Here is a 23,721-nt window from a genome sequence, read left to right as displayed (position 1 = left end):
GTCTATTCAGGTGGTCTAAACCACAATTTTTTCAGCTCTGTAAGGTGGAATACAGTTTGAGGACAGTGTTCACAGCTGAAGGAGCGGTATTGAAAATAGAGAAAACATGTCCTTGCCCAGAAAGCTCAGCTAGTGCCCACCCCGCGGGGCTCCCTGACGTGGCTGCGGCTGGGAACCGGCGGTGTGAGAGGGGCCCGGGCAGAGCCGGGTGTCCGTGCCCCAGCAGTGCTGCCCCTCTGTGCCCGGCCGCGCCCAGGATGTCAGGCTCATCAGCCCACAGCCGGGCAGTGCACGCAGCAAGGGAGAGCTGGAGCGGAGGACAGGGACCTCCTGCAGGTCCTCATGCCAGCCCAGGTCCAGCAAAGCCTGGGGAAGGAGCCAGGGCATGGGTTGTGCTGTTCCCCCTCCCGGGCTGCACAGCAGCTCAGGAGGCCAGAGCAGCTTCCCAGGCCTCCTCTGGCATGGCTGGAACCACACTGTAAGAGAAAGAAGAGAATTCTAGTCCTGCTTGCCAGAGCTCTCACAGCATTAAATAAACAGTCCCGAACACTTTGTACTTTTGGACTAAAGGAAGGAGCCAACAACATCTAGAGCTGGTTTCATTTTATTTACCAAAACACGTTTATTCCGTAAAGCTCAGCAAAATCCATGAAAAATAATAAATTACTTTTTTTCCCTTACAGCCTTCAAAGCTTTGTATCTATAAAAAGTTCTGGGAAATCTGAGAAGCCTAGAGGGCAGGAAAATAATCTTGTGGAGAAGTGGGAGCCAGTAGACTGTAGTGACTCACAGAGGCACAGAGCTGCAGAGCATCTGAGAGCAAGGTGTCAGTGGAGCCTGGACCAAGTTTTCTAGGGGCTGTACCACAGGGCAATTTAAAGATGAGGGGCCAGCTTCCAAAAAATGCAGAGAAAACCTTGGAGGGGTTGGAGGTGACAGTACTGGAATAAGTTGAAGGCTTAAAAGTGAAAACATGGACATTGGCCTGGAAAACAGAGAACACTCTTTGCAGCCAATACAAACCACTACAAAAAGTAATTCAATACATGCTTCTCCAGTTATATTATTATGCTTATGTTCCATAACAATGTCTTTACAGCAATGCAAATCTAAAAAGGTGCAATGGTTGAGCAAAAGCAAACACCTGGTTTGCAGATAACACTGAAGCAATTTGTTCACTTGAGCAGTACCTAGAGCTCTGCTTTTAGGGAAGGGGGTAGGGGGAAAGTACATCTGCTGTGAATCAGTTACTTGTACCAGAAGAACTATCTCCACAATTATGACTATTTGAAAGACACACACATAGAAACAAACCACCATGTCATATCTAGATTTCTTTAAATTACATTATTGAAATTACCCAAAAATTGATTTTTGGCTGTCAGTCAAGACATAAGCCCAATGGACATTTGCAGGGTTTTTCCACTTCTTATTATTTTTATTGTTTGACAGTGAAAGCTAATGCTCAGCACTCTAAGCCCCAAGAGTAGTTTCTGCTCTGATACCATGTGCTGCTTGAAAGTGCATTGAGGTCCAGACTCAGTCTACACCAAATACCTGTGTTAGAGGCCAGAAGTACCTCCCATCCATGAAAATATGTTCTGTGAAGTTTCCCCATATTGTTTACTGTAAAATTTGTTTGGGCATTTGTGATGGTGCATCTCCCCACTCCAGGCCACACTATGACCTCTCTTTGTGATCTCCTAATTAATTTTGTATTGATTTGTAGAGGCACATTGATTACATGTAAAAGTCTTTGGCAGAATTACCAATAGAGGTTGCAGGAATGGTGCCAAATTGCAGCTGTCACAGGAGCTGTGATCCCATCCCTTGCCCCACAGGAGTTATGACAGGGTTGGACAGAGTAAGAACTTCATCAGCAACCTCATTTGTGCAGCATTCTGTAAAGTAAAATTTAAAAGTCAGCCTCACTTTTCATAAATAGGCTACACATATGAATACTTACCTAGATCTGCTGCTGCATGACTCACACAAGAGCAGCAGCTTGAGAGTCCACGTGCCAGTTATTCTGCAACATCTTTCTCTCTCTAGAAGTCTTTTTCACATGCTTTATTGCTGCCTTGTTCTGCCCTACTTTTAGATAGCTATTACATCTCCTAATTTTGACTTAGATATAACGATGCACAGTTAACACATAGTTGTATCTCCAAAATTAATCTTTAGAGTGGAAGAAAAAAGGGAAAGACTTTCCACCACCATTGCCTGGAGACTAAGCTGGTTGAGTTCAATGAGTGGGAGCACACTGGTTCAATGAGTGAGTGCAGAAGCATGTGCTCTACATTGCAGAGATTGAATTGAATATTTGGCAGGTAACTGCTGCTGCCCAGGTTGGTGGTTTGACAGCCAGGTAGCACAGATTGTGCCTGGGATGGAGCTCTGGCTTCACACTCTGTTCATGTGTGTATGCTGAACAGAGGAAACGAAGGACAGGCTGCTGATCAGATCCACTTAGCAAGCAGTGACTGAATAGCAATGCTGAAGGTATCCAGCTTGGATTTATAAATTATTACAGTTATTTTCTTTCAGCATTAAACCTTAGCAATGTCTTTTTGACCTGAGCTGACAATATCTCTAGCAAAATTGACAAAGCTGAAATTCTGGCTTTCAAATATAGAGACAAATTGCTGAACACGATCTGCTAAAGGGAACTTTTGGGGGTAGCTCAGCACTAATTTCAGTCTATTTGATTGAATATCTACCCTTTACACCTTAAAATAATAAACCTGTGCTATTAAAAATGCAATACCTGGGAAATTAAGAACACAATATCTCAAAATTATTTCCATAATTTTGGAAAAATTCAATATTTCTAAGAACAGTAACCATACAGTCCATATAAACAAATGCATGGGAGAAGAAACAAAAGAGGATTGCTTCAGATTCCCCTGCAAAATCTATTGAAGGAGGAGGAAAAGGGTCATCCAGTTAATTCCTTCTTTATGCAAAGGTGATGAATACAGGTGCTTATATTCATCAAGTTCAGTAAAATTATATCAAGCATCATGTCCAAAAGAACAGATATTCTTAAACTACAGCTCTCAGGAGCAATAATCAGATGGTTTAAACCATAGTTTTTAAATAAATAATTTTATTTCCCTCTCAAAAAAAAAAGAGTTTGTTTTATTTGTTAATTACACTCCTCTACACAAAGTAACCCTTGTGTCTTCCTACTAGGTTCATTCCTATCTTCAAGCACCAGTGAACTCCGCCATTCTCTGGGAACAAAAGCACCTCCAGTTCCAGCTTTCATTGGTGGTTTCTTTTTTCACTGGACATAAGCCACATTCAGACTGCTGGGGGGGTGTTACCAGACACACACAAACCACTATTTATTTCCAATCCTCTTACAAGACACCTGATACAAGCCAAGATGAAGAGAAATGCAAGGATTCAGTGTATAAGCATGGGAACTTGCAAGAGCGAAAGTTGGAGGCAAGGCAGAAAAGCCAGGGGGAGGGTGGAAACACATTATTTTGGTTTTCAGCTCAAAGGTTCCTCTCATTTTTTCCCAGGTGAATGTGCTGCTGCTGCTACACAGAGACCTGGGCAGCTCAGGTGTTCTGTGCTTAAATCACTGATTTTAAACTAACAAATTCCAGGAAAAGGACCTTCAGTCAGGAGAACTGGTCGCTGCTGGTGAGCAAGTATTTCTCATTCTTAAGTATCCTTTAGGAAAGCAACAAGGTTTTGTTCACAAATGCCTTACAAGCCTAGTTATACAAAAAGACAAATGATAGATGCATAGAGATTAGCTAGTAAATGTTTGTTCTGGCAGGGAATTGAAGGCAACCTATGTGGTGTTGGCTGTCCTTTTTATATCTGAATCAATTAAATAACATTGGAACATACGGCATCAAAAATATGAAATATTAAATTTAAACTGCCTACAGTTACAGTTCCAAAGCCCTCCTAATTTTCAATAGGATAATAAATTATTAAGCTTCGGATGATTTTACTGTGATTTAAAGAAATTAATGCTCTGATTTTTTATTCATACATTGTGAAAGACTACTTCTTACTACAAAATTACAATTTTTTCCTAGCTTTTGCATATTTAAATGTACAACTATTTCTCCAGCCAGTCAAATACAATTAATTTCTCTGAGATTGCCAGTTATTAGAAATAGAGTTTTAATTTATTCACAAGAAATTTAACTGCTAACAGTAATTCTGTGATGCAAGGAGATTCATTAAAACAATACTTTTCATGCCTCTTGGTCTTAAAAAGTATGAAGCATTTTCTTTTGCCAGTGCTCAGGGTTGCAGTTCCATACTAACATAAATTTTAAATACAAGTTAGAGATTTTCTTTATCAGTAGAGGCACAAATGTCTTGGGAGATATTTTTTTTTTGGCACTGCGGGGGTGGAGGGTCATTGTTATTTTGGTCATTTGGTTTGGGGGTTTTTTATTCACGTCAAAGTAATTTCCTAGTGGAGCATCCTGGTAGCTCCTAAAGCTCAGCCTCTGAAAAGTGGAATCCCCAGTAAGATGACTGAGTGGTATCCTGGCCTACATTTTTAACTCAGTTGAAACAATCTGTTATCCACCTGAATATCAGATCTTTAATGCCTAGAAGTGATGGTACTGGAAGAAAGTAAATGTACCAATTCAAAACTATTTGGCTTTGTAATGCTTTTTCTCAACTCTTGCTTTTGTTCTCTGACTTTTATCAAGGTAAGAAGTTACTGAATTTCTTATGATGATCTCGGTCAGGAAGAGAATGATGAACTAGCCAGAAACACAGATGAATTGTTTTATTCAGAAGGAGTTGAGCTGAAATTCAGTGTAAAAGATGCAATGAAGAATGGGACATTTTTTAAGTGGAAACTGAAAAAATTACTGCAATGTCAACGTTTTGGAAGGATATGCCAATCTAAAGAGTATTATACTTGTGGGAAATTCTTGGTAATCTTCCTACTTAATTAAGAAGGATATTATGAGACATCTTTTGACAAAAAAGCTCCAATGTAAAGAGAAATAAAAATCTCGTGCTGTTACATTTCACTGAAATTAAAAAACCTGGAGCAGTGTCTTGAAATTGTTGTGATCCAATATTATAACGTTGTACTAATTCATGAGAATCACATGAGAACTGTATCCTGCAGCCTCATTTTAACTCATTTTACTGCATTGAACAGTAAAATTAAGCACCTCCAGTTTGCATTTTCCTCACAAAGGCAGGGATTTCTGGAAAAAACACAAGTGTCTCTGAAGTACAGATTGTTAGAATGCCACTAACATATTGATCTACACTGCACCAAGTGATAAATCCATGTGACTAAAGCTGTTTCTTTGTTTTCCAGTTTCCTTGCATTGGAAGGGAAATAATGCTCCATTCTACACTGGCCTTGTCCCTCCTGCTAATTGCAGTCAATTCCAACCTTGCAATGGCAATTAAAAAGGAAAAACGAGCACCACAGACACTGTCAAGAGGTACTGTATGTTCACTGAATATCGTTATCTCTTTACCTCACCATATAGACCAGCAAATATGTTTATTTTGAATGTACATTTACAGAATGTGTATCTATATATATGAACACACATATATATTTATAAAACATACATAGAATGCACATATATACTTACTGAGGTTTGTTTTCCTTAGTGCTAAGTGATGCTCTAATTAATATTAATTAATAAGTTCTCATTTCACATCATTTGACTTCATCAGTTTATTAAGCATATGACTGAGGGCCTCATGTAACCTGAATATTTTATATAACTCACAGTGATCTAACAGAAGCAAATAACCTAAACTGAGTCTCTCAAATCAAGATGTATCTGTAGGACTATCAGTGAAAAAATATTCTTTCATGCACCATTTGAAATATATTTTATTGTTGTACCTGACATAACATCAGTTGCTATAGAACAAATTTTCTACAGACTCATTTTTGTATATAGAACAGTTTGAACCATTGGTGGGGTTTCCTGCATGACTTTTTTTTTTTTTTGCTTTTCATCACATATCCACTGCAAAGCATGACTGTGTATAATTCACTTCCCTATGGTGCATAATTTTCAACGTGAATGTTAAATAAAGACCCTGTTTTTAATTTATTTATATCTAATCAATCCTTAGAAATACAAGCAGAAAAAATATCTTAGCAACCTCTTTTTCCCTTTTTCCCTCCCACATCTTTCTCCTCCTTTTGGGACTATTCAAAAAAAAAAAAAAAAAAAAAGTCTTCATCTGTCTTCCTAACCTCTTCTGCAGGCCATGTAATGCCTGCAGATCCCACTCAGGATCTGAGTTTTCCCTATCCTGGCAAAGTTGCACATCTCTCAGACATTCCATCTGAGCCTAATTTCTCAGAGACCATTTGACAAAATCATGCACCACCTGGACTAGCCTAAGAGAAATTTCAAAAATTTTTGCAAGCAGTGTCCCTGGGGAAAGGTTCTTATCAGTCTAGGATGTATCGCCTAGTTTACCTAGATCAGGATTTATTTTTTTCCCAGTAAGCCTAAATGGAAAAAAAAAGATAACAAAATCTTTTACATACTGTCAGATTTGGAAAAAAAAAAAAAGGAAAAAAAAAAAACAAACAAAAAAAAAAGAAACAAGCAAACTACAAAGTAGTCACAGAAAACAGATGTAACTTTGTAACTTTTCAAATTCTGATTTCAGGCCTATTGGGATGCCTTGAGCACTTTACCTGTAATTTTCACAGACCAAGGGGAAATGGTTAAATGTGCTGCAAAATGTCCCCAGAATGCTGACTCCTGTGTGCAGTTACCTGCAGCAGGAGCTGACAGCAGCCAGGGTTGGGAAGGCACTGGTCAGCACCAGCCAGACAGACCTGTGTACTGAAAGAAGACATGATCCAGAAGCATCACAAGCAATTATCCTGTGACAAATCCAACAGCAAATCTGGGCTGGTCCAAGCACTGCCCAGAGAGCAGAGAAAAATCAAGGCTTTAACCTGGTCCAGGTCCAGAAATTGAGATATGAGAATGAGAATTGTAGAACACTTGTCATGAATGGAGCCACACTGCCTAGGATGCAGGGATCTACTATGCAAGGGCTGCCATCCTTGGGAACTGAAGGCATAAAACCAAGTGGACAATTTGATTTTTGAGATCTGCATATTCCCAGCTATGGATAAGCTATGGAGCTAATGTTTGTTAGGATTTTGTTTCAGTGGAGATTTTTATTTAACAGCCATTTCTTTATTGAATTATTTAATTAAATGAAGGGCTTTCAGCTTCAGGGATTGAAGTTACTTTGGAGTTAAATGTATATTCCAAGACTGTTCTAATGACATTCATATTAAAGCTCATCTTATTTGAGCTGTCATATTTTATTTTTTTCTCGTTATATGCCAGCTTCTCTTTAAGTCCCAGGGTTTACATTAAATACTGAGCAGACAGTATGAAGATAGAGATTACTTGGGTGCTGATTTAGTGACCTCAACCTCGAGCATTTAGAAAGATAACTAAAAAGTCTGTCAAAGGACTTAAACTGGATATGCAACCAGCTGAGATTTTTTTGTGGGCTTGGGTTGGTTGGTTGAAGTTTTTTAACCTTAGTGTATCTATCAGGAGATGTGAAATTAGCATATCCACAATGTTAGAATACCTTTGACTAAAAACCCCAAATCTTACTTACATACAAGAGTTAATACACCTAAACAAATAAAAAAAAAAAAAAAAGAGAAAAAAAGGAATTTGTTCTGAGTTACTTGCTTGGCCAGCAGCTAGTCCTTTTGTTTTTTTTCTAGGGTGGGGAGATGAAATTACCTGGGTACAAACTTATGAAGAAGGGCTTTATCAAGCAAAAAAAAGGTAAGATTAAAAAGTAGTATGAAAACAAAGTTGTTATTCCATCTTGCTGGAATACACAATAATGAGACAGAACAAAGAAACACCATGAGAGCTGATCTGTAGACCACCCAGTTAAATAAAACAGACTGTTTATAAACAACAGGACTTCTAGGACTCATGACTGTGAAGTAACATCATAGGCCAATAATGTAATGCTGTCATTTCTTTGCCACAAAGGAGGTGTTATCATTTAAATTATCAATCATAAATAGATACCATAATTTTTTAAACTATATCTATTGTGTTTTAATATAATGTACTTCTGATTACTTCCTTGAACTCTGTTACATTTACTCTTGCATGATAATCTACTGCCTTTGATGTTTCCCCCAATACTTTATTAGTTGGAATATGTTCATGATGTATTTTCTCACTGTCTCTATAGAAATGGAAGTTCCAAGCTCAGTCTTCTCTGAGACTCAGCTGCAAATACATTTGGGAATTCATAACAATACTTATTTAAATATCTTTTACAACTCATTGTAGATCACAATAGTGTAGCATGAGCTATTGTTAAATTGAAGGCAAATTATTTGTAAAACAGAAGACAATTAATTTCATGTACCCTGTGTGAAAATGGTTAGAAATTAACAACTCCTGATACTTAAAGCAGACCAAGCATTAATAACCAACCTGCTGAACAGTAAATGTAGTTTAAAAATGTAGGCGAAAACGCACATTTGTTTATGTTTTGACATCCAGAATATACAATTTTAACACTTTACCAAACTATTTACAAAATATAAGTAATGTACTGTATAGCTGTTCAATAAAGCTGAAAACACAAGAAAAATTTCATGGAAAGTATTTGATGATAAACATAATCTTATAAAATTTGTTTTATTCTAATTCATTTTTTTTTTTTTTCTTAACCCTGGAGAAATTCACACCTAAGTAACATTAAATACCTGTTTAGTCTTATTATTTACTGCCTGGGACTGAAATGATGGTGTATCTGTTGTTTATTCCAGAATCTCTTACTATAGACAGCCTATTTAGACATAGAAACTCTGTTTCTCTATTTCTTTTATGAAGTGCTTACACTCTTTTCCCTTGCTCAGAAATTTCTGTAATATTTTACAGAATATCTACATGGTTTTACTCTGGGTTAACATCAGATTAAATGCAATTTGCCTTTTTCAGTCTGCTAGTAAAATCACCCATCTGAATACATGTCAAATGACCTAATTACATCTTTTATTATTATTCATAAAGTAACAAGCCACTGATGGTAATTCATCATTTGGAAGACTGTCAATACTGCCAAGGTAATTTTGATTTTTTGTGTGTTAAAATTTTGTGAATATTTTTAATAAGAAATGGAACCTATCTATATATTTATATTGCACTTACTGAAAATTAGTCAAACAGGTAAATGTAAAGTGAAAAATTTATTATCATTATTTACAAAAACTCCACTGTGAAACTACAACATAAAGAACATGAAAAAATCTCACTGCTGCTGTACTGCTATCCCAAATACAGCACTCAGTTTAAATTAAGAGGCACAGATTGGCTGCGACTCATTGAACAAATTTAATATTGTTTAGCTCTCCTGAAATGGTAACTAAAGAAGGAGGCAAGGACAGGGCTGCTGAAACTGATCTAACAAGAATTTTCTGAGAATAATGCACTTTTGTCAAGCCAAGACATGGTATCCATTGAGACAACAGGCTTCATAAATAACAGAAGAGAGCTTCCATTTTCATAGCCAGAGGTTGTACTGCCACAGGCCAAAGAGCCCCCAAAAGCAGTGATAGAGCCCTTAAGTGTCTCCTCAGGAATGTGAATCAGCAGAGACAGGAACAATGTGGCCCAGTCTCTGGCCAGTGTGGTGCCCAAGCACAGATGGAAAGGCAGCGTTTGAGATGGATTTCAAAGTGATCCTGTCTTTTCTAGCACTGAAGAAAGCTTTCGCAGAAAATGAAGAAATTCAGGAAATGGCCCAAAATAACTTCATTATGCTGAATCTCATGGTATGAAGGGTTTGGGACAATTTGACTGGTATCGTTTCATGGTCTGTGTTTTCTCTTTCTTTATCTTGTTTTTTCATGTCATTTTAGATAATATATCTGACATTTTAGTTATTTAAGTAGAGACAATTGTGCATGTGTATTCACACACAAGTAGTACCTATTTGGTTTTATCTTCTGGTACCAGGTTATTCACAGGTGGTACTATTTCAGAATTTACAGAAACATTTTAACATTCAAACTTTACAGGAACAGTTTAACAACTAACCTTAATTTTTATACCAGCATGAAACCACAGATAAAAACCTGTCACCTGATGGACAATACGTGCCTAGAATCATGTTTGTAGGTATGTAAAACATTTATGTATCATCAAAGTTGTTATATCTGAATTATGCCACTGTCCTCCTGTGGGGACATCAAAATTATTCATTTTGCCAAAGGAAAATCTCTCTGCCTCTGTTGTATACTTTGACTCTTGTAAACTTCCTCAGATTACAGATATGTCCTGGAGGGCACTTACTTGGGCTTGAGAGCAAGATGTTTAAAAGTCTGTTGATATCTGGATTTCTTGCTTTTTGTGCTTCTTGCTGGTTCTGTTACAATACAAAGTTTACTGAGAAAGTCAAATATCTGACTGAGCATAGATAGCTATAAAGTGGACATTCCCACAGAATAAATCAGTAGTCAGCGGCATCTAAGGATTTATCCCATTTTAAAGCTGACTTCTGGAATGTACCAAATTAATTATGCCCCAGAGTGCCTGTTCCTTCTCCCTCGCTGTACAGGGAGCCTGCAGTGACTCTGTGATGGCATTCAAAGTTCAGCCCACACTCAGACAGAGAGCAGTGTAGTTACAGCAATCAGTAAATAAATAATAAATTTGGAAGGGTAACTGAGAGAAGAGAGGTTCACAACAACTTGTTCCCACTCTGGCAACATTAGGAATCAGAAGATTTTCATTCTGAAAGCTCTAGGTAAGTTACGATATCTATTGCCATTGATAGGCATGACCCCCACTATGTATGTATCTGGTCAGGTTAATCTCTTCTGATGTGAAGTCAGAACCTGTAAAACAGGATATTTTTCTTTAAATATGAATGACATGCATGTGTAACCTAGCACTTAAAAATAACTAACTAACTAAAAATAACATAAAAATGAGCATTAGCTTTTGTTCAGGATTTCTCCAAGTAAAGAGCAGTTGTTTGGAACAGAGCGTAACGGCCTCGTAATTGCTGCGTTGATGAAATCAGAACAAGGGCTGCCAAAGTAATGCCCTGCCGTCACCCTCAGATGTTGTGGGAATGGAAGGCAGTGTTTAACCCAAACACTTTTTCAGACCCATCTCTCACGGTAAGAGCTGATATCACAGGAAGATACTCCAACCGGCTTTACACTTACGAGCCACAGGACATGATGTTCCGTAAGTGCCCTTTGCCATGTTACTTTGTATTTCATGTGGTAAGCAGCCAGATACCCCTATCCTGATCACTTGTGCTTGAGAATCCATTAGGATCTCAAAGTAAAAATAAATACCATGTGAGAGCATTTAAAATAAATTATAATGGTCTAACCTGTCTAGCAAAACAATCACACACATTGTCCCATTGAATTTATTGGGACCACTCAAGCAAGAAAAATTGAAAGATCATGGGTGAGAACCTTCAGGATCAAGATCTGAGCTATTTTATGGAGAATGGTGAATGTCACTATGTTCAAAATTATCTGACTGTACAATGTAAATAGCCCGTGGTGGGAGGGAATCAGTAAAGAAATGCAGGTGGTTGTGTCCATAGCCCTAACAGCCATATATCAGAAAGGAATGTGATTTTTCAGGTTGAGCCAGTTTTTACTCTATGCCATCTATTTGACACTAATGCAGTATCTCACCACAAATACACACATCACATCTGATTACCGGCTTGCTATTGAGAAATGAGGGAGTTGAAAGGATTCTTGTCAAATCCCATAAGTTAAACATTTTGAATAATGAAATTTTTTACTTTCTGTTTTAGTAGCAGTCTCTAAAATAAAATGTGTGACCATAAATCAGTTTCATTGTGAATAATTTACTAAATCAAACTAGATGAGTTTTTTTTCAATTGTACTAATGTACTTCTAATACATTTTTACAGTTCTTACTTATTTTTTTTCAGTAATAGAGAACATGAAGAAAGCACTACGCCTCATTCAGACAGAACTGTAACCAGCAACAGTGAAATGACCACAACCTCTATGAGGTGAAGCTGCACCTCTCTGTTTCCACTTGCAAATTGAACTTTTACCAAGCACATTTGGTATATCAGATTTCATAAAAAAATGTATGTGTACAACTTGGAGAAAAAAATAGAAAGACTAAAGAACCCATTTGGAAAACATGAGGAGAAATATATTAAACACTTTGAAATTAATTACCTAAATAACTGAAAATAATGGTTTTTAGTGCATCAAATTCAAGCTGTATTTTAGCAATCCAATTGTGACTTTGTTAGGTCAGCTATGACTTCTGAAGAGTAGTTACAAACAATCTTTTTGATGTCTGTTTGCAATTTATTTCATGAGTTAATATATGCATCTTGCCTCCCCATTTTAACATTTATTGCAAGAAGCTTATTAATTGTTAGTGTACCCCTGATTTATACAGTCATTTCTCATTAAAGGAAAGGAAACTTTGCTATCAAATCAGACCGGAAATCTCAGGCTATAAATTTTCGAATAGCTTACATAGGAAAAACAAAACAAAACAAAACAAATCCACAAAAACAAACAAACAGGAAAAAAACCCAGCCATGTTCTGGGCATAGCTTTCCTTTCCTTTTGTTGTGGCAGCTGAAAATGGAAGAGATTGAGCATGCAGTCTCAGTGAGGTGATAATAATCAAAGGGCAGCTACATGTTTTGCTGCAATAAAGATACAGTGAAGCAAGAGAGATGGAAGGAGATAGATCCAGAACTCCAAACCAGAGGCTAAGTGATGTTTATAAATTCTGGAATGAGAAAAATGAGGAGGTTTATCCTAGCTCTTTGCAATTAAATGTCATTTCAGTCAAGGGAAGCTTATCCCAGGTCATTCCCTCTTTTTCTACATTTCACCATAAAGTTGGCAGCTTATTGAGGAAATCTAGACGTACAAAATCTTGGCAAATTTCACAGGATTACTGCATGCAAGGGTGGACACTATTTTTGAGTAAAAAGCTAAAGTCAGTTGAAATGGTTTACTATCCCAGCAATGTGGGGTTTTGTTAGAGCAAAATAGTCAACAATTCACCTGCAGCAGGAGCATGTATGTTATGTTGTTACATGTAAAGCACCTGTGTCATTATTCTGTGCCACCTGTGTTTGCTTGATGCTGCCTCTCTACATATAATAGATGAGAGAAGGATCTCTGCACAAAAGCTTTACTAATTCACAATACCTAGTATTAATATGTCATGAATGAGTTATATTGCACATATCCACATCATCATAATTATGTAAAATTTGGATATAAGCATATATTCCAATGGAGTGGAGATAAATTACCTGTACACTAAGAGAAAAAAAAATTATTTCAGTAATTAGAAATGTATTGTCTTTACAGTCAGTATGATGTTTTTAACCTATGGGAAAAATGCTAGAAGTAAAATTAAACTGCAAATCTCATTTCTTTGATTTGTGCTGAGCTCTGCTCATTTATGTCTTTATCTGTTCCAGATTTGGCAAGATTTCCCTGTCTGTGGTCATACCCTCTTTTGAGCATGCCAGGGATACTCTGGAGAAAGGAATGCAAACTAGCTGCCAGAGATGACCCAGGGTAGCCACGGCAGCTATTCATCTTCCTTTTCTCCAGGCTGAACAACCCCAGTACTCTCAGTGACTCCTCAGGAAGCTTTGTGCTCCAGACCCTTCACCAGCTCCACTGCCTTTCTCTGGACACGCATCTGCCTTATTGGCCTTCCCCCAGCTCTTACCCAGGAACACTCACCCCTGCCATCACCATCACCAACTCTAGGCCATCAAAACTCCCTAACATATGGGGCCACCCCACTGCCTCCCCTTCCTTGCCTGTCCCTTTTGAAGAGTTCATAGTCATCCAGTGCAGCACTCCAGCTGTGCCAGTCAGCCCACCATATTTCCATGACAGTAACCTACACCAGTTTTGCTGGTTCACAGTGGCTTCCAGTTCCTTCTGTTTGTTGCCCATGCTGTGTGCATTGTGAAGATACACTTCAGCTGGGCTATTGATCCTGCTACCATTTTGAGGGGAGATGCCTTCAGTCCTACATGACCATTCCCAGGCACTTTGTGGTTTCTAACTTCAATAACCCTTGTGTCTTTGCTGCTGCATGGCTCTATCCCTTATTTCCACTAAGAGGGCAGACCAAAGGGCCTCACTAGCACACTGTCCATCAAACATCTGTGTGACACTACCAGACAACTCCAGGGACCCTGGTTTTATCCCCTTCCCTCTTCAAACCCAGTTTAAAATTCTTTATTCCTTTAGTGGATCCATTTGTAAGCAAAGAGGTGGCTGTCAAGAATGCACAAAGCTGGAATCCCAAAAGATTTATTATATAGGACCACAGTCCAGATCTTGCTTGGTCTCAGGAAAGCTTGCCTTCATAATCTCACCTCAGTGCTGTAAAAGGAAATAAATGGTAGAATTACCACTTATTGAAATTGTGGAAGAAACAAGTAATTCAAACATTAGTGCTGGAAGGCTACTGTTGTTCTGTTTATTTTTGGTATTTGATATTGAGCCAGCAGACAGGAAACACTATGTGAATTAAACAAAATAACCAAATTTTCAGAACAATGCAATGATCACTGACTTAATTGTCAGACAAAAGCTAGCCTTTAGATTTTCACTGCCATGAATGTTATTTTAACGTGTGAAGAAAATCCAGATTAATTTCCAAAGGTATTATTGATAATGATTGCATCTGTAACCTTGAACAGTATTTCCTGCTGTGGAACTTTGTAACAGTTTTAACAAACCACTCATTCAAGAGAGTAGCCAATTTCTAGAGATGTCACAGGCACATGAATTATTCTATGTCAGATTAAATCTCTTTGCAAAGTAAAGGGGATTTCATCCTCTTCTTTCCCTTCTCAAATCCCCATAAGCACCATGCTGAAATCTGTTCCCAGCCATAGCCTTCAGAAATGGGACTAAGTGTTTGAGATTCTTAAAATCTCAGATCGAGTCCTTTTGGTGGAGCTAGATATTCAGGTAAAAGACACCCTGTATGCACATATTTTTTACTCACAACTTAGTTCAACACTCATCCCTAATTTTAGAGCTGCTACTACATTTCTGCCTTCTTTTTGAAGACTCTTTTGCCAGGTAATATTTCTGCTGCTGGAACAGAAACTCAGATCTCAGATTAAAGTCTCACTGCTCTTGGATAAAATAGTAAGCCTGTAACTTGTTCAATAAGACACATAACATTATTCTTTCCCCGCTTTTCCTCTGAAATGAATGGCATGATAGTCTGCTCCCTCTTTTATTCCTTGCTTTTCTGTTTGCACACCACACAAATTTATTCACAATATTAGTGGGTAGATTTTTATTTATACTCTTTACTTTCTACTTTCTTAAGAAAAGAGTTCAAATCTGTTCCTTGTGTTCCTTGATTATCTGGAATTAAACCAACCAGGTTAGAGCTGAAGGAAGGGAATGAAACACTGAACATGTGAATGTGAGAGCAAAAGTTGTTTTACACAGAATAAATTCATTCACAGTAAAAGGACTAATAGATGAAGTGAATTAAGATGAGAAAACCTATCTGTGTAGATGGCATGCTTTTACAGAGTTCATAAGCTGTATTTTCTAGGATTAGATGTTAACATTCACATGGGCATAATGCAGTATCACCTGTAGAAATCCATGTTTTATACAAAAAGATTTCTCTGAGTTTTGCATTTGATATGAACACAAGATAGTCTGGGAAGCAAAATTACTTCCACCTGTTCACATATCCGTCTCTGCTTTACTGTCTGAACTTATCTGGTGTAATCAGACCAAGAGTAGACAAACAAACGTGGACTTAACGTCAGTGAGGTGAGGCTCAGGAATCTGAGAACTGACAGAACAGGATCCTCCCCTGTGTATCCGTCTCAGTGCAGAAGGGCGTTCCCCTTTCCAGGCAGATGGCTGATCTATTGGTCTGTGGAGCTAAAACATTTTCCCATGTGCAAATATTTGCACCTGACCAGAACAAAAGAAAAGGCACCATACCTTTGTGTACTGTGGAGGTGAGAGACTGTGGGACACCTCAGCACTTAAAATGCAAAAGTATCTTGATCTTGTAGAATAAGACTGATATAATTAGGCTTGTTTCATGTACTACTCATGTTCTTACCAAAGGCTGACACAGAGAAATTTACGAATGCTGAGGTGTCCTCCACAGGATCAACCAAGTCACTGATTTGCTTCCTTTTGTTTGTTCCTTTTGTCAAATGGATATAAAGATCTACAGTACAAGTCAGAAGGAAATGAATAGTCTCTATGGCAATTAAAAAGTCCAAAACCACTGAATAGAAGGGGAAGAATATTTACTTTTTCATCAGAAAACCTACAGAATTTGCAGTCTATCTATTAATTCATTTTCTTTGCAGCTTAAGATGTTCATGCAATTCATCACTCCATCTTCGGTTGCTACCATATATTGTAAATAACTGACCCCCTCATCACTAAAATTGCATCTATTTCAGCAGACTGTTTTCTTTTATGAGGTATCAGATATTTGCTGATCCCTTTAGAATCAGAGAAGACGCCTAATAACTACAGCTTCCTCTATTTTTGCGTAATTAGGTAATAACCTAAATAAGCAGAATCATCCTTTAGTTCACACTGCTATATCAAGAACTGCATTTTGAAATTTCCCTATAATGCCAACTCCAGTAGATATTCATCAAGTCACCCTTTGTACATGTCTAAGTCTGACCTGTGAGAAAGAGAAAAGATACCATACACAATAACTTTTCAAGTTTATAAGACTCAAAGGACAGCGCTCCAGATGGAGTGTGTTGGTGCTTAGACAGTGTTATTGTTTTAGGAAAGAGCCTAAAATGGCTTCAGAAAGATCTGCTGTGTCTTCTGCTACCTATCTGAGGTATCACTTGTTAATCCTTAGCACACCCTGGCTACATGTCCCCAGGTGATTGTTTGTAAAAGGCTGGCACACAAGAACCCACCCTGCTATTTAGCACTCAGCCAGCTGCAGAGAGACAAGTTCATGGATGTATAAAAACCACCAGCCTCATTGCTTATGTTCACATGCAGGGAAGAGAACAGTGACTGCCTGGAGGAGAAGCTACATCCCATGGTGAAGAATATTGTATAGGATGGAGAGAAAAGTAGCCTTGTTCTGCTAAGGGATTTTTTGCTTCAAGCCTATAAGTAGCTGGGCCTGTGATTACCCATAGCTCTTGAGCATTTTTATCAGAGCATAAGAGCAGAAAAAGAGCACGCATCTTCCAGGCCTCCACTGCTTCACTTGGAAGACAACTCCACAACTCATATATCAAATTATTATCAAACATTTTCATATATACATTCTTACTGAGGAGCATTCTTGCCCTAATTGAAAAAAATATTCCCTCATGGCCTCAATGGCTTATTTCTCAGTGATTCATATACTCTCAACCTTGACAATTAAAAAAAATCCTAAATTCCATAATGAATTCCAAAAGGGAATTCAAGGATTCAGAGCAGCAGTTGCCCTGGACCTGGAGATTAAATCTTTCCTTCCTTGGAAAAACACCCTTTCTTATTTACCTACCAAACAAATTAATACAGAGGGAGTCATAGTCTAGTAAAAATATATTATGGGCTGTCCTTCATTCTTGGTCTAAAGATATGAGATGTGGAACAACTCCATTAAAGAGAAATAAACCTTTAGCATTTGTTTGGCTGTTGTTTATAAAAGCTGAGGAACAGTTCTATGGATATCTCACAGAGAATTTTAAATTAATAAGCATTATTTCATATGCTATTTCTAGAAGGCAACAGTTCAAATGTGAACCTATCTGAAGTGTTTATGAGGCAGCCACTTCATTAATACCATTAGGTATGACCACTGGAGATACCTTCAGGCTGCCTTTGCTGACCAAGTGTGTTGACTACACAGATGTTGAGTTGAGCTTGTACAGCCCTAGGTACAGCCACAGGGCATCTCTGGAGCACAGAGGACCAAACACCTTAAGCACTAGGCAAAGCTGAATCCACAGGCAGCTCTGCTGCCTGAAGGTGTCCTACCATGTGGAGGCAGCATTAAAGAGACTGACAGCTCCTTTGGTTATTTACCCTGAAGTGAGTTTCAGGAGCTAAGGATATTTAGCTTTCCATATTTTTATAGAGAAGGAACTAAAACACAAGCAGGTTAAGATTACACAAAAAGCACGTGGCAGGTCAAGGAACTGAGGGTGCCTTTAGCTAGCTAATATTAATGGAAAAAAAGCACCAACTAATTAGCACTGCCTCTTTCTGACTGTGGAATCTGTTCTATCAGTCATTTGAATTCCTGAAATTAAGGGAGAAAAGGCACTCTGCTAAGACAAATGAAAGAGAACATCCACAGTTTTGTAACTGACACATAAACCACAAACCTTTCCTTCCTGTACTGAAACAAATCAAAGGATACGTGTCCTTTGAGAGGATGACTCACCAAGAAAGCTGTAGAAAAGTCTTCCTGATATATAGTTTCATAATATGGTCTACTGAGCCATAAACCTAGAAGAAACAATGTCTTTGAGAAAGAGTGAATTCCCAAAATATTTTTGGTAAACATAATTCCACAGTTCTATCTACAACACTAAGGTTTTTTAGTAGCTACCATGTCACCAGGTGAAACTGAAATTAATCTAAAGAAGAAATTGTGGTTCCAAGTCTGACAACAGCAAGCATTGCCACTTCCAGTAAATACTTTGGCATTACACTATATGTGTATTTTAGTCATGTAGACTCAATATGTTTGTATGCTGATAAATCATGGAAATATTCAAATTACATAGGGACTATAGGGGCAAGTTGCCAAAAGATGTCAGGCTCATAGCCACATTTTGAAACAGCAAAGTTGAAAAATGCAATAACAAATGTAATTATAATAATTTAAAACAGTGCAGAGAAAAATAAAAAATCTTATATATTTAAATACACAGTTTGTGAAGGTATTGTCTGTGCTTGCTAAATCAGGAATAAAAAATACACTTCTAAGGGTATTTCACTTATGAAACTGTAGATTGCTTTTCATGCTGATTCAGGGGTGGAGGGGAGGACAGGTGGCAGGCTTATGGCTCCCATCCCCTTTGTGGGTAGCCAATACAACTGAGAGCTTCTCTGTACTGCCTGCCCACAGACACACACGGCATGGGGAACAAATGGGAGGAATTGGAAACCCGCATGCAGTTGCTGGGCTTACTAGGACTGGAAGTGTTCAAGTCTTACTGGGAGTGTTCAAGGCCAGCTTGGATGGGGTCTTGAGCAACATGGTCCAGTGGAATGTGTCCCTGACCATGGAAGGGGGTTTTGAAATAGATGATTTTTAAGGTCCCTCCCAACCAAACAATTCTCTGATTCCATGGAGTGAAGACAGAACTCAGTCCCAACAGCAGCACATATTGCTGGCATGAACACATTTTCCCCCTTTGGCTATCATGCCCCTCACATGGTACTTGAGGTCAGTGGCTACTGCACAAGTAAAATGCACTATCCCTACTCAACAATATTGGCTCTGCCTTGAAGGGAAGCAATGGTAGCTGTCATTATTGTACTTCTTGGTTCATTTTGACACATGATTAAAGAATAATCATAATCCCTTGACTGTCATGAGCTTATCTGAAGCTTAACTAGCAGCTAAATGCTAGTTAGCCTTGTACAAATTAAGGGGAGAAACTTATGTTTCAAGGGCACAGTATCCACTACAGCCTAAGGCAGGTGGCAGAAGAGATAAAGGCTCGGCACTGTAACTACCAAATGTGAAGCTAACTTCTATTTGGAGAACAACAATTACCTCAGAGCAGAGCCTTGGCCTTCAGTGTGCAGCTAGTTATCAAGTCCTGAAATTTCCTTACAGGTTATTTTCTCTTATTTTAGGAGTATTACTCCAAAATCAGATAAACTGTTAGCATGAAGTGCTTTGGTTTGAACAGATGCCTGAATTCCCTACTGACACTTGAAGGGAAGTGTGCACAATCACTTCCTGTGACTTACCTACACATCAAGTGCTTTCATGCAATGCTAGTACATAGTTGGAACATGTTGTCTCCCATGTAATGGGTAGTATTTTTAATAACTGATTTTATTATCTATAAGATGGATACAGACTAACTGTATAAAACATCAAACATATTGCCAGTGTGATTCTACAGTTACATTGCGAGTAGTTATAATCTCTTGTTATAAAAATCTTGATATAGAAAGGCTGCCTCCTCCTGGCATATGTTCTAATCACTTCTTTATGCACCTCTTCAGGCAACAAAAAACATCTCTAATTATCCTCAAAGTTACCAAGGCACTTACTGTGTGATCATTACAGAAAATTTTCAAACTCATCTCCTATATAAGTTAAACTTAGTGAAACCAGAATAGAATGGCAGATAGAAATTAGCTTGTTTAATAGAGAAAGGACAGCTTTTACACAGTTGAAGTGACAATGCCAGGCAAGAGCAGATCCTGAACAAAACACAGATTTCTTTGTTAATTTTAGGTGCCAATTGATGAAGTAAGTGATAACTTACATAAGCAACTTATATAAATGTCGGCATTCTACACAATACACTTGAAAAATGTATTCTCTTTCTATAGCTGTGTTATTTCCTTTTCATGTTGACAAAACCACTTATAATATATGGACCTAAAATTCATCTTTATGCTTCAATTAATTATTTGGATAAGACAGCAAAAGGGACAATAGGTGGGGATGATAATTTAGTAACCCATGCTACTAAACCAATTTATTGCAAGACATTGCATCCTGGAGGACATAACAGTGATACATTTCTTTCATTTGTTTTTAAAATGTGTACATGAATCTCAAATCTCCTGGTCATTGTTAACTTGTCTGCACAAAATGTTTATTGTCTCTTGATTTAAGAGGAAAACATGAAAGAAAGATTGAACTTGGAAGACAATAGAGAAAGGATACGCCATTCACTGAAAATTTCCTCTGTATATCATAAATTATATTTTCCTGAACTCAAGCCAGAATTAAGTCAAAAACTAAAGCCTTGAGGCTGTCATTCTCTAGGAAAAAAGGATGAGTCAGCTGTCAGTGACTGCCTGGGGAAGGGAAGATCATCACTGGCAGGTGTTTAAGACAAATATTGTAACATACAGTCTTGTCCTACTCAACAGAAGATGGAGTGACACAGGCTGTAAAGAACAACAGTGCAAAATGTGCCTTTATAGGCTCTTTTCTCCAGGGAAATAAATAAATAAAAAAAAGCATCATAGAGAAGCTAGTCTGAGCTACTTTAAACTGCCATTTCCCAGTATGGATTTCCTAGGGAAGGAGCTCTGAAATCTGGCCTCCCCATTTACAGGGATTAAACATTGCTCTCTGGATCTCTCATATCTCCAGGCCATGCAGCTTCCTTATGTAGGCAGTTTGTGCCTATGTCTTGGTCCTTCCTGGAAGGAAAAAGGAAAGGGATTGTGGGCATGACCAAAGGAAGGCCACTTGGATTAACTGAGCTGGTAAATGAATCAAAAAAGTCAAGAATGTAGCTTCCACAGCAAGGGGTATAAATAAGGAAATACTTCTCCACTGAATTTCTCTCAAAAGCAATTAGAAAATTATTTTATCATCGGGGCACATAATCTAAGTAATATTCATAAATCAAGGGAATTTTCACAATCAGAAAAAAAAAACCTGTTATAATTAAAATAATTATTTTTAGGTAAATCTATAGGTATTATAGGATTTTTTTTCACTAAAACAGAACTTCGTGCTTTTCTGAAATATAAATTCGATTGCACAATTAAAATAACCCAGAAACGGGCATGTATCCATGACAGCAAACTTCCAGCTCCTGCACAGAATTTTGGTTGTTGCTTAACATTTCTTTGTCACTAGTTTATTATATCACAAATTTTATTTATCTTCATTTAGAGATCCCTCTTTCTGAAACACCTATGAGAACAGAAGTGAGCCAAGCCCTTCACAATGCAGCTATTCACCATGGACTCTGCTAAGCAGTCACTCAGGGTTAGTCATGTCAGGAGTGGTTGCAATTGCTCCTACAGGGTTTTCTGGGAGGTTTTGTGGACAGCATCCCTTCCTACACCACAGGAGGTTCACATCATAAGCGCGTTTATCACCGCCCTGACTTCTCATTTCCTCCTCCAGCACAAAAATGCATCCAGGCAGGAAGAGCTGCCAGTGACACCCTCCCTTTTTGGCACAGAGAGCACAGGGCAGCTTTCTTCCTTTTTCACCACATGATGACTCCTGTGTTTCATCGAGGACCCTGTGCATGGCAGGAGAGCCAGCCCAAGCTCCTATCCACTTTCCCCTTGTCTCCAGCATCCACCCAGCTACACAAACAGGGCAAGGCAGAGCTGTGTTCAGCTGCCAGCCTGCACAGCAATGCCACTCCCTCTGCAGAGGCACAGTTTAAGTTTAATTTCCAGAACACATCTATCCTCCCAGGTTGGTTTGCCCAAAGTACTCTGTGTCCCTTAATTCTTTTCCACAGATACAAAGCCTTCACTGAATGCACAGCAGGGCCTCAGTCTGAGCAGTGAACTTAATGTGACCAGCTCAGGGATCAAAGGTCTTACTGCACATTTACAACACAAAAAGAGTTGTCAAACAGTATGACAAGAAGGATCAAGCATTCAAGAATCATTCCCTATTGCTGTTTCCTATGCTACCTCAAGACCAGAATATTACAGAGGCCAAGAAGGCAGAATATTAATCCTCAATAATCAGGCAAGAAGGAAACAAATAGCCTGGGTCAGAATGACAGCCATGCCCCAGCGTGGGTATATTTAGGGGCTTTGTTGAACAGGCTACCATGTGAAAAACCTCCCAGTAGTCCTCCCAGCGCAGCAGCTTAGTACAGTTGTTTAGTCTCTCATTTCTGAGCTCCTCGCCACAGGAGCACAATTAGAGCCAGCACAGAGGCATTCCTCAGGCTGGGCTGGCAGGGCTGACCTCCTGCCCTCCCCTTCACCAGAGAAGCAGTGATCTCAGAGAGCACCAACCACATCATTGACATCACGCTAGGCACCGTAATGAGACAGCATGTCCTTTGTCAGGGGGCAGATTCATCCAACTTGGCAGTCCCCAGTCCCAGACGTGGCTTACTGGTTTGGAATAAATTCACACAGAGAGGAGCAGGGCTGCCTGATGACCACAATGGAAAGACCCTCTGATGGACACTTGAGGTCTCGATGTCACTCCTCAAAAAAAAAAAAAAAAACCCCAAAAAAAAAACCAACCAAAAAAACAAAACAAACAAACAAACAAACAAAAAAAATCCATGAGACTTTTCAATTTTGAAGCAGTGATCAGTGGTCTTAATAGATATCAAATGTTTAAAATTACCACCATGAAAGAGTCTTTTTTCCTGACCCCAAATATTAATTGAAAAAGAGACCTTCTGCATCACTGCTCTGACAAGACCCTAAGACCCTTTTGTCCTTTCAGGAGTCTGCATGTGGAGAGAGGGAGAGAGAGAAAGAGACAGAGAGACAGAGAGAGAGAGAGAGAGAGATATGGATGTTTTTAAAATGTAGCTTTGACAGATAGACATGGCAATTTGAAATCTATGGACCAGATTTTGATGATATATAGAGATTTGCATTTATTAAAATAGTAAACAACAGGTATAAAACCACATAAGATTTGGGACAGATCTGAGATTTAGGAAAAAATATTTAAAACTAATCAATCTAGAAATAAT

The 23,721-nt window shown here is 38.4% G+C and overlaps 1 protein-coding gene across 5 annotated transcripts; it reads left to right on the top strand.

Moving 5' to 3' along the window:
* Positions 1-240: 240 nt before the first annotated feature.
* Positions 241-23,246, top strand: AGR3 (anterior gradient 3, protein disulphide isomerase family member). Of its 5 annotated transcripts, XM_085567668.1 has the most exons (10): positions 241-3,453; positions 3,534-3,657; positions 5,327-5,456; positions 7,751-7,814; positions 9,069-9,121; positions 9,753-9,829; positions 10,112-10,175; positions 11,169-11,252; positions 11,986-12,069; positions 13,522-23,246. In XM_085567668.1, exons 3-9 carry the CDS (start codon positions 5,351-5,353, stop codon positions 12,033-12,035), a joined length of 498 nt encoding a protein of 165 aa, XP_085423794.1. In that variant the 5' UTR covers positions 241-3,453; positions 3,534-3,657; positions 5,327-5,350; the 3' UTR covers positions 12,036-12,069; positions 13,522-23,246. The 5 variants fall into 5 exon arrangements, with proteins under 5 accessions (XP_085423794.1, XP_085423780.1, XP_085423784.1 ...); XM_085567654.1 differs by having other exon boundaries at positions 241-3,657; XM_085567658.1 differs by lacking the exon at positions 13,522-23,246 and having other exon boundaries at positions 11,986-13,474.
* The last annotated feature ends 475 nt before the right edge of the window (positions 23,247-23,721 follow it).

Source organism: Lonchura striata, chromosome 2, assembly GCF_050655825.1.
Source record: "Lonchura striata isolate lonStrDom1 chromosome 2, ASM5065582v1, whole genome shotgun sequence".
NCBI classification, from domain to species: Eukaryota; Metazoa; Chordata; class Aves; order Passeriformes; family Estrildidae; genus Lonchura; species Lonchura striata.
The sequence above is the reverse complement of the archived record's forward strand: the minus strand, read 5'-3'. Positions and strand labels throughout refer to the sequence as shown.